The sequence below is a fragment of the Petaurus breviceps genome, unplaced genomic scaffold (genome assembly GCF_028583685.1).
Source record: "Petaurus breviceps papuanus isolate PSGF00001 unplaced genomic scaffold, PetGlider_PUasm1.0 90977, whole genome shotgun sequence".
In the NCBI taxonomy this organism is placed as follows: Eukaryota; Metazoa; Chordata; class Mammalia; order Diprotodontia; family Petauridae; genus Petaurus; species Petaurus breviceps.
Genome location: NW_027187391.1, coordinates 28,132,258 through 28,144,452, shown reverse-complemented (window position 1 = coordinate 28,144,452; position 12,195 = coordinate 28,132,258). Strand labels below are relative to the sequence as shown.

Genomic DNA, 12,195 nt, shown 5'->3' with positions numbered 1-12,195 from the left:
TACATGTTTTGAGACTCCTGGCTTACTGAGGAAATAGAATCAGAACCTTCTACAGGAGTAGGAATTCTTTCTGAAAGTAAGCTGGTCTATAAGGTAAAATTTTTATATTATTTTGGAATGCTATTATTAATATGCATTGCTCAATATAGAAGTTTTATTATGAATAAAATATTCATATTCTCTCCTGAGCTCATGTTTTTTCAAGTAATTTGTTTATTATGCAGATCCCTTGCAAAGTACTCCCCAAATCAAAGCATTTAATAAAGAACTTATCAGCAAGGATTAAACAAAAAAAGGATGACTTTTCATGACCACTGTGGGGTTATGATATATATCAGCATATAGGGAGAAAAAAACAATAGCATATAATGAATGAACTTCAATATACAGTCAGATCTCAAATATTCCAACATTAGGAAGGAATTATTTGGAATACACTAAAATCATTTATTGGAATATATACCCACATGTAAGAGTATGATTCCCCATGTGGACAGAGGGAGAAGAGAGAAGGAGGAAATGAAAGGAAGGGAAGAGGAGGGGAGGGAAGGAGGAAGAAAGTAGCATTGCCCAAAGGAAACTGGTCAGTTGGGTCCCCAGTGGGGCAGCTACTACTACTTGGAGATTGTTGTTTGTTCTCCATTCTGAAAGAGGACCAATGCCATCAAGAGGGTAACAGCAGGACTTGAAAGTGAGCTGGATTTCAATGAGGCAGGGCTGTGCAAAGTCATCAGCCTCACTCTCTCCTCCAGCTATTTCTGTTCTGGCCAGAAACCTGAGGGTCTTCCTATCCCAGGTTAATTTTTTTTGAACAGGCAAACTAGCCCACTTTTTGCCTCATTTCTTACCTAGCCATAAATCAATGAGTGTGTACTGACTCAGACAAACTGAGATGTGGGAAAGACCTTGGCATAAAAAGGCCAAGGTCTATCCAGTGCATCTGAGGCCATCTCCAGATATTCTGAGCTATGTCTTGTCACTGGATTCAGATGACCCTGGAGGAAAGAGCAAGGCTTATGATTCTACACAGCACTGCCTCACTTAAATCCAATTCATTGGGAAGTCATGCTATTAGCCCTTGATGTCATTGGTCCTCTTTCAGAACCAAGGACAAACAGCAACATTTGGATCATATAAATCTCCCCCATCACAAATACTCATCCTAATAACGAATCAATAAAAGCATTCAGTACAAAAAATACATTATGGAAAAAATAATGCTAATTGTACTTGAAATATATATTTAGCCAAAGTTTCAACAAGTTCTAAAAAAATAGCTAATCAGTTACCTTTTTCCATGCTTTAGCAATAGAGTCATGCAAGTTATAAGGAATTAACACCTCAAGACCTTCACAGGTGCTATACATCTGACGGCACACTGAAATGAAAGCTCCTTTAACCACAGGCAACATCTCAGATCCAGAAAACACAGAAATATCCTCATCAAGAAGCTTCTTTGAAAACTGGGCAATTAAATGAGCACCTGTGGGGCTAGAAGAGAACACCATGAATCCTGACTCTCCATTCTAAAATTTTGAACCATTTTCAGAATACCAAAAGTCTAACTTAGCACTGTTGCCCTAAACCTATTCTGTTCTTCCTAAGGACTTTTCATATTACTGGCTCCTGCTCTGTCTGTATGGCAATGACTTCCAAACCATCAGGATACAGGGTGAAATTCAAGTAGAATTAATAGGAAAGAGATTAAAAATGTAATCATAACTAAATATGCTTCATTTGGGGATAGAACTATATTCCTGAGTTCCCTTTACTCAGTACTTAACCACATTTATGGTACTTAGCTTTCCAGTACATCTGAATTAGGGTTACAGTTAGAAATGGCTCTCCTCTACTTCACGGTTGTTTATTGTTGCTGTTCAGTCATTTTCCAACTCTTCCATGATCCCATGACGTTTTCTTGGCAAAGATACTGGAGTGGTTTACCATTTTCTTCTCCATCTCATTTTACAGATGAGGAAACTGAGGCAAACAGGGTTAAGTGACTTACTCAGGGTCATACAACTAGTAAGTGTCTGAGGCCAGATTTGAAGTTAAGAAGACAGGTCTTCCTGACCCAAGGCCCAGTATTCTATCCACTGCACCACCTGTTGCCCTTCCTCTACCTCACTGAATACAATCAATCTCATCCTCTCCTGTTTTCTGCAGCAGATTACTGCCCCCTCAATCACTCAGTCCCATTTTCTCATTTCCAGTATCCTCCTACCTAATGATTCATTCTCTGAAGTCTATAAACATGGCTAGGTCTTCATCACTGGAGGAAAAAAAAAATCCTAATTTGACCCTACCATTGCCTCAAACTATTATTTTATATCTCTCCTCCCTTTCACAACCAAACTCCCAGGGAGGAAAAAAAGGCTATTTATACTCCTTGCTTGTGTTTCCTCTCCTTTTACTTACTTCTCAGTGCCTTATAATGACCTCATCATTCAACTGAAATATTCTTTCCAAAGTGCCTTTTCTCACTCCTCATTCTTCTTGACCTCTCTGCAACACAACACTTTACTCCTATACTGCCACCAATTTGGATTTTAAGACTTTAAATAAGTTCTTGATTCTCCTTCTGTCTTCACTGCACCTTCTCAGGATGTTTTGTTTGATCGTCATATATATTGGGTCCCATAGATAAAGATGTACTTAGATAAAAGTTCTCTCTTGAACCCTGTCACTGGCTATATACTCTCTCAGTTACCTTATCAAGACCAGTGGGTTCAATTATTATCTCTATGTAGAGGAATTATTTTAGCCTCCACCTTCTGAGCTCCATCCTACATTACCAGCTGCCTTTCATTTCGAATAAATATACTGCAGGCATCTCAAGCTCAGATCAATGAAAATAAAAATCATTTCTTTCCATCAAATGTTGAGTTTCCATATTTCAGCTGCGGGCACAACTATCTTCCAGTCACCAAGGTTCACAACCTTGGGATCATCTTCAATTCCTCACTCTCTTTCACTTCACGTATCCAATCAGCTGTTCTTTTGGTTTCATCTCCCACAACACATCTCATATCTGTCCTCTCCTCCTCAATCACATGACCATCACCCTAGGTCAGACACTCAATATATGTCAACTAGGCTATTGCAATAGCCTCTAGTTGATCTTCCTGCTAAGTGTTTCCTCTTTCTCATCCATCTAATAAACAGATGCCAAAATCATATTACTGAAGCATAAGTCTGATCTCTTCACTCCCCTGCTCAATAAACTCCAATAGCTTCCTACTGTCTCTTAATCAAATACAAGTTCATCTAATTGGCATCTGAAGACATTTATAACCTGTCTTCACCAACCTACCAGTTTTATGACATGACTTTGATGAAATGGAGCTGTTTTTTTGTTATTCCTCCCTCACAACATTAAATTGACTGTTTCTGAGTCACTGTACCAGCTATTTCCCAAGCTTAGAAGACAGACACCTCCTCCTCCCTTCTGCCTTTGAGCTTCTTCCAGAGCAGAGCACAAATGCTACCTCCTACAGGAGGCCTTTCCTGAACCCTTTCCCTTCCACCCAACCACTGCAATACCTTCCTACCAAATTCACTTTGTATTTATTCTGCATGTAAATACATACATACTACCTCCTGCTGTCAGAATATGAGCATCTTCAGAGCAGAAGATAGTTTATTTTTATTTAATGTGACTACAGCACTGAGATTACAGATGGGCAAGAAGAGGGCTCAACTGGTACCCTCACTTTGTTGGGAGACCCCATCACAACAGCTGGCACCCTGGCATGGATAGGTTTCTATCCATTGCTTTCTAACTTTGGAAGGAACTCCAAGAATGATAAAATGATAGATCTATTTTGAGTAATGGATTACTTTCAGAACTTTTCATAGTTCTTGGCACAAAGTAGGCACCTAATAAATGATTATTTATTGAACAGCTGATAGGGTTATTTCCAAAAAGAACAACTGAGTACTCAGTAGAAAATATACCAACATTTTAGAAATTCCCAGCAAAGGGTAAGCCCAACTTTTTGCAATTAATCCCATGGTGATAACAAAACTCAAGTTTGCACCCACATATCAGGTGGCAATTAGAGCTCTTCGGAAAATTATCAGGTGTGCCATGGATGGTCAATAACCTTTGTTAGCCATGGCATAGTTGGTCAGTGTAGTGTGAATGTATTTTTGCTTAATAGGAAAATCTTTCCCATTCATTAATAGGCCCATGTGACTGCCTGAGTAACATGGATGACTGAATCACAAGATTCTGTGGTGGAAGGAGTTTTTTTAATGGGTGGAGCAGGAAAGGTAGAGCAGAATCCAGAGGAAGTTGGTCAGAGTCGTTAGAGCTGAGGGAGAGACAGGAAGCAGGCAGCTGTGAGTGTTTGTAGGAAGGCCCTAGCAGGGGGAAGGCTTGGGGATGGTGGTGCCCTCTGCATTGTTATTGTGTATAGATTTCTTTGTTGCTATGATGGATTTGGCTTTCTGGTGTTGGGATTCGATGTTCTGGTGCTTGAATAAATGTTTTGGTTCTGTCTTCCATGTGGAGAGTCTATCATATATTGCAATTCAAAAATTATGCTGGTATATTCATAGCCACCATAGGCACTGTGAATATCACATTGGAGCTACAGTTAATTATTTTTTTCATTATAACATGTAGTAGTATAACTTTTTAATCAAAAGGGTGGAGCAAAATGGCAGAGAGAAGCCAGGAAGTTGCCCAAACTCACCCCAGTTTTCCTTGGAAACAATGTTAAATCAAGCCTCTAAACAGATTCTGGAGTGACAGAACCAACAACAAAAATGGAGCGAAACAATTTTCTAGCTAAGATAACTTAGAAAGATTTCAAGAAAGGTCTGTCTCACTTGGAAAAAAGGGAAACACAGCCCAATGCAGACAGTGTCTGAGCAAGTGTAATGGGAATGGGAATTTCTCAGCCACAGCACAGATCAACATCCAAGGCCCCTGAGTGCTGGCTCAGCAGGCAAATGGCATAGCATGCCAGCTGTGACACCTCCAGCTCCAGCTAGGCAGGCAAACTGTCAGCCCTGAAAACCTAGCACAATAGGCAAGACTAGGTTGGGCCACCCCAGCACAGTAGACAAGCTGCCAACACCTGAAGCCTAGGAATGGAAAGCCAGTGACCAGACCACTGACCTCCCAACACAAGAAGCATGGGACAGTGCTTCTGGGGCCCCAGGAGCAGAGTTCAACTTTGAAAAATAAGCAAAAACCCAAAAAGAGCCCCCTAATCATACAAATCTACTATGGTGACAAGGAAGATCAAAACACAAACTAGAAGAGGACATCAATGTCAAAATGCCTACATATAAAGCCATAAAGGGGAATATGAATCAGTCTCAAGCTCAAAAAGTCTCCTTGAAAGAGCTTAAAAAGAATTTTAAAAGTTAAGTAGATGAAAAATTGGGGGAAAATGAGAATTATGCAGGAGTATTATGAAAAAAAGAGTCAACAACTCGGAAAAAGAAGCACAAAAATTGACTAAAGAAAACAACTCCTTAAAATAGAATTGGCCAGATAGAAAAGGAGGTACAAAAACTAACTAAAGAAAATGATTCCTTAAAAATCAGAATTGGGCAGGTGGAAGCAATGACTCTATGAGATATCAAGTATTAGGCAAATAAAATCAAAAGAATGAAAAAGAAAATGTAAAATACCTCATTGGAAAATCAATTGACTGAGAAAATAGATCCAGGAAAGATAATTTAAGAATTACAGGAATACTTGAAAGCCATGATTAAAAAAAAAAAAAAAGCCTGGACAACATCTTTCAAGAAATTATCAAGGAAAACTGCCCTGATATCCTAGAACCAGGGGATAATAGAATCATTAAAAGAATCCACTGATCAGCTCCTGAAAGAGATCTCAAAATGAAAATTCAAAGGGATATTGTAGACAAATTCCAGCATTACCAGGTCAAGGAGAAAATACTGTAAACAGTCATAAAGAAACAATTCAAATATCAAAGAGCCAGTCATAATTACACAGGATTTAGCAGCTTTTATATTAAAGGATGAGAGGCCTTGGAATATGATATTCTGGGAAGGCAAAGGAGCTTGGATTACAACCAAGAATCAACTACCCCAGCAAAACTGAGCATAATCTTCAGGGAAAAGATGAACATTCAATGAAATAGAGGACTTTCAAACTTTCCTGATAAAAAGATCAGAGCTGAACAGAAAAATTTGATCTTCAAATACAAGATTCAAGAGAAGCATAAAAAGGTAAACAGGAGGGGCGGCTAGGTGGCACAGTGAATAGAGCACCGGCCCTGGAGTCAGGAGGACCTGAGTTCAAATCCGGCCTCAGACACTTAACACTTACTAGCCATGTGACCTTGGGCAAGTCACTTAACCCCAACTGGCCAGACTTCCCCCCTCCAAAAAGAAAAAAGAAGGTAAACAGAAAAGAAAGAAACGTGTTATTCAATAAGATTGAACTGCTGACATCCTGACATAGGAAAAAGATACTTGAGAACTATATCTCTACTAGGACAATTAGAAGGAGCACACGTAGAAAGAGGGCGTGGGTATAAGCAACTCTTGATGTGATGATATAAACAAATAAGGGGGGAAGGGTTATAACAGATGCCAATGTAATGCCAAGAGGAAAGGGGGAAACAGAATAGATCAAATGGCATCTAATGAAGAGGCATAAAAGACCTATTGCAGTAGACAGAAAGAAGAGAGGGGATGAGCACTGTTTGAACCTTACTCTCATTGGATTTGGCTCAGAGAGGGAATAACATACACACTCATGTAGGTATAGAAATTTATCTTACCCTAAAGGGAAGTAGGAGGGGAAAGGGGAGAGGAAAAGGAAAGCTGGGGGGGGGGGGGCACAGCTGACAGAAAGGAAGGCAGAAGAAAGAGGGGAAAGGGGCACAAAAAAGGAAGGGGTTAATAGAAGGGAGAGCAGACTGAGGGAAGTGGAAGCAAAACACTGGTGAGGAAGGAAAGGGTAAAATGAGAGACAAAAGTATAAATGGGGGAAAATAAGATGGAGGGAAATACACAGTAATTTCAACTGTGAATGTAAATGGGATGAACTCTCCCATAAAATGGAAGTGAATAGGAGAGTGGATTAAAAACCAGAATCCTATAATGTGTTGTTTACAAGAAATGCATTTGAAGCAGAGATACATATAGAGTAAAGGTAAAAGGCTGGAGCAGAATGCATTAGGTTTCAGCTGAAGCTAAAAAAAAAAAAAAAAAGCAGGGGTAGCAATCCTGATCTCAGACAAAGTAATAGCAAAAAAACCCAAAACCAATCTAATTAAAAGAGATAAGGAAGGAAACTACATCCTGATAAAAGGTATCATAGATGAGGTAATATCATTACTAAACACATATGCACCAAGTAGCATAGCATCTAAATTCTTAGAGGAGAAGTTAAGTGAATTACAGGAAGAAATAGCAAAACTATACTAGTGGGGAATGTCAACCTCCCCATCTCAAAACCAGAAAAATCTAAACACACACACACACACACAACCAAGAAAGAAGTTAAGGAGGTGAACAGAACTTTAGAAAAGTTAGATAGGCCTCTGGAGAAGACAGAATGGGGATAGAAAGGAATATACCTTTTTTTTAGTGGCACATGGTACCTAAAAAAAAAAAACTAAAAACTTGCCATGTATTAGGGCATAAAAACCTCACAATCAAATGCATAAAGTCAGTCATAAATAGTAAATGCATCCTTTTCAAACCATGATGCAATAAAGATTACATGTAATAATGGGTCATGGACATATAGACTAAAAATTAATTGGAAACTAATTACATAATCCTAAAGAATGAGTGGAACTAACAACAAATCATAGAAACAATCAATTATTTTATCAAAGAGAATGATAATAATGAGACAACATACCAAACTTATGGGATGGAGTGAAAGCAGTTTGAAGGGATATTTTATATCTCTAAATGCTTACATGAATAAAAGAGAGAAAGAGGAGACCAATGAATTGAGCATGCAACTAAAAAAGCCAGAAAAAAAAAACAGATGAAAAATCCCCAATTAAATACCAAATTAGACATTCTGAAAAGCAAAGATTAATAAAACTGAAAGTAAGAAGACCATGAAAATAAAAAATAAAACTAAGAGCTGATTTTATTAAAAAACAAGTAATAAAATATATGAACTGATGCTGAGTAAAGTGAACAGAACAAAGAAAACGTACACAGTAACAGCAACACTGTGCGATGATCAATTATGATAGACTAAGCTCTACTCAGCAATACAATGAACGAAGATAAATATGAACAAAAATAATAATGAACAAAAGACTCATGGAAAATGCTATCCACATTCAGAGAAAGAACTATGGAGTCTGAATACAGATTGAAGCATACTATTTTCACTTTTTTTGCTTGTTTTCTCATGGTTTTTCCCTTTTGTTGTGATTCTCCTTTCAAAACATGACTAATGTGGAAATAAGTTTAACATGATTGTACACATATAACCTATATTAGACTGCTTGCTATCTTGGGGAGGAGGGAAGGGAAAGGAAAGGGAGGGAAGGAGAAAATTTTGGAACTCAAAATCTTACAAAAATATATACTGAAAACTATCTTTACATGTAATTGGAAAAAATTAAATACTATTAAGCACAAAAAAATGATATCAATAGAAATAAAAATACAAGATGAAAAATTATAGAGAGGTTAATTGCTTACTTTTCATCCTTAGAAGAGTTCATGTTCTCTCCATAAAGAAGTAAAAAAAGACCTTCTTCCACAGAAGCAATTCTTGCCAAAATATCAGCTACATGAATTAAAGCCATTTCAGAACAATTTGGAGCAGCCTGTATATGGATATATATTTTAAAAAATAAAGCGAAATTATCATCTTTTCTTTCATGCTAATGATTCACTCAACCCATATATACTAAAGTGGCAGGGACAAAGTCATATCTACACAATAATAAAAGAAATTTAAATTTGGTGTCTACATATCACCTTAAAGACTGAACAAAATTTAAGAGGAAATCATAGTTTACTGCCAAAACAGGACTGATCAGATTAGAAATAAAAGTATCTATTATTCAATTCAAACTAGTTAATTATTATTTATTAAGCCAGATATTATATGTTCCACACATGATGTTAGAGACCACTTCATGATTTCTCTTATTCATTCTTGCTGTTCCATGCATTCGTTGCCAACTGGTCTCACTTGTCTGTGATATTTTAGATCATATTCTTCTTTGGCTTTCTTCTGTGTATATTCTATAAATCCTTTACTAAAAATCTTTTCTTTCTTCTCTTTTTTTGAGTATTACTATTATTAGGCCCCTTTTATACCCATTCCCCAGGTATTATCCTAATTGAATGGTTTTTTAAAGATTTTCACAAGTCATCAGCCTAAGACTGATCAAAATTTTTAGCTGAAACACTTAAAATGTTCTATGTAATTTTTCATGCCACCTTGTTATAGCTAGTGTAACAACCTTCTTCATAAAGTGAAACTTATGAATAAGAATTCTATTGGCATAAATATTTTCAGGCTGGGAAATAAATTAATAACAATAATATTTCAAATGTAGCACATTTCAAAATGAAGTCCTTACTCAATGTCCTCACCAGTTCCCAATAACTTTATCAATAGCTTGTTTGACTGCATTCAGTAAAGAATACTAACCTCAGTTTCCTTCATTAAATTATTAATAGGTTCAAGAAATGCATCTATCACTGGGCTCTTAAATAAACATTCAGTTGCATACTCTTTTTGATCACACAGTATTCGTAGTACTTCAGTCACCAAACTTGCTGGAGAATAGTCCTCTGATGGATAAAACACAGCAGCATTTTGTGAGATGCAATTCAACAAACTGTATAATTAACAAATTTTAATTTTTTTTCCTTCTTCAGTCATTTTCCAGTCAAGTCAGACTCTTTATGACCCCATTTGGGGTTTTCTGGGCAAAGATCCTGGAGTGGTTTGCCATTTCCTTCTTTAGGTCATTTTATAGATAAGAGGAAAAAAAGCAAATGGGGTAGGTGACTTGCCCAATATTTTAAGTCAGAAAGATAAGTCTTCCTGACTCCAGGCCCGGCACTCTATCCATTATGCCACCTAGCCGCTTATTCACTACTTAGAATAACAGCTAGCCCTTGTAAAATGCTTAATGTCTGGAGAGTACTTTATAAATGTTATCTTATTAGAGTCTTACTACAACCTTGTGAAACAAATGCTTTTATTATTCCTATTTTACAGTTGAAAGAATTGAGGCAAAAAATGTAATTAAATAAGTCCATGGTGACACAGCTAGTAAGTAAGCATCTTCCTGACTCCAGGTTTATCATTCTAATATTTCAAGGATCTGTCCTTTCATCAGTGGGCATTCTCTCCATTTATGCAGATTGAAATCCCTGCCTTAGCATAACATTTGATGAACTGTTGTGGCTAAAAAATGTTATCTGCTGGTCAGTCTTCTGGAGATGAACACCGATGCACTTTCCTGGGCCAGTCTTTGAGCAACAGATACAAATACAACCTGTGGTTTTTCCAGCTTATTAGGGCCTGACAAAAATAATTCTTTGCTGTCATAGACTTCAAGAACCTTGGGTTATACCTCCATGACATAACAACACAGGACTTCAGAGAAGCAGCTTTAGAAAAAATGTTTTAACCTTATCTTTCTAAAATCACTTTCTAACTACTAAAATAACAAAATAAAACCCAAACAAGATCAAAGTTAGAGTATAAAAATTTAAAAGTTGCTGATACAGGCTGGTTAGATCAATTCCCTCACTCAAAAAGAAAAAAAGAATGAGGACATACACAAAGAGGCTGCTAGAATGATTAACAATATTCAAGATTATACTCCATGACTCTAAGAGAAATCTAACAAGTTTTTGTGATACACCTATGATTGGAGTAATCAAAGGCAACTAAAGTTTATTCAATATTACAGAACTGAGAAAAGTTGTCTAAATTTAAGGTACACACATATACACATGGCCCTAAAAATCAGGCCAAAATGAAGATTTTGTATGGCACTGAGACCAAGGGTACAAATGACTGATAACACTCCTTGCTCTATGCAATATTATCCAATAGATAATGTAAATATTATCATACAAATTCTATAGTTAGATCAGCAATATTAAATATTATGTTTATTTTCTTTAAAATCTCAAACCTTACTTACATGCTTCAAATTCAGCATATGATATATATCACCAGTCAATCAATTAACACTTTAAAAAAATATAATTGGTCAAATCGTAAGAGGTACAAAAATTTACTGAGGAAATAGGCTCTTAAAACCTCACTGAAGAAAATCATAACTTAAAAATTAGAATTGCACAAGTGAGAAAGCTAATGACTCCATCAGAAGTGGTTCAAAGCAAGAAGAATATGTATAAAAACATATGTAGATATATAGAGAAATTTATCTATATATCACTGTACTCAGTTGGTATAGTGATCTTTTCTCAAATACATAGGGAACTGAATCAAATTTGTAAAAATAAGAGCCATTCCCCAATTAGTAAATTATCAAGGATTATGAACTGCCAGTTTTCAGAAGAAGACATCAAAGCTATCTACAATCACATGAAAAAATGCACTAAATCACTGTCAATTAGAGAAATATAAATTGTAATAACTCAGAGGTATCACCTCAAAGCTATCAGAAATTACAATTGCTGGAAGAGATGAGGTAAAATAGGTATACTAATAAACTTTTGGTGGAGTAGTGAACTTGTCCAACCATTTTAGAGAACAATTTGAAACAATACCTAAAGGGCTACAAAACTACATATAACCTTTGACCCAGCAATACCAATATGTATATATGCCAAAGACATCAAAGAAAAAAGAAAACAAGCTATATGCATAAAAATATTTATAGAAACTCTTTTTGTGGTGGCAGATTTGAGGGGATACCCATCAATTTGGGAATGGCTGAACGAATTATGGCATATTGATGGTATGAATACTGTTGTGCTATAAGAAATGACGGAGAATGGTTTCAGAAAAACATGGGAGTGGGGCGGTTAGGTGGCACAATGAATAGAGAATTGGCCCTGGAGTCAGGAGGACCTGAGTTCAAATCTGGCCTCAGACACTTAATATTTACTAGCCGTGTGACCTTGGGCAAGTCACTTAACCCCAATTGCCCTGCATTCCCCCCTGCAGAAAGAGAGGGAAAGAGAGAGAGAGAGAGAGAGAGAGAGAGAGAGAGAGAGAGAGAG

The 12,195-nt window shown here is 36.8% G+C and overlaps 1 protein-coding gene across 2 annotated transcripts in view; it reads right to left on the bottom strand.

Annotated features, from left to right (window-relative positions):
* TBC1D32 (TBC1 domain family member 32) overlaps nucleotides 1-12,195 on the bottom strand; it is a 246,731-nt gene that overhangs the window by 162,882 nt on the left and 71,654 nt on the right. Inside the window, exons 15-18 of one of the 2 annotated variants that reach the window (XM_069076948.1) lie at nucleotides 9,635-9,777; nucleotides 8,671-8,798; nucleotides 1,290-1,491; nucleotides 4-86 (exon numbers count right to left, since the gene is read on the bottom strand). In XM_069076948.1, coding sequence (XP_068933049.1) covers nucleotides 4-86; nucleotides 1,290-1,491; nucleotides 8,671-8,798; nucleotides 9,635-9,777 — 556 coding nt within the window. The remainder of the gene's footprint in view (nucleotides 1-3; nucleotides 87-1,289; nucleotides 1,492-8,670; nucleotides 8,799-9,634; nucleotides 9,778-12,195) is intronic. The other variant, XM_069076949.1, reaches the window with a different exon arrangement.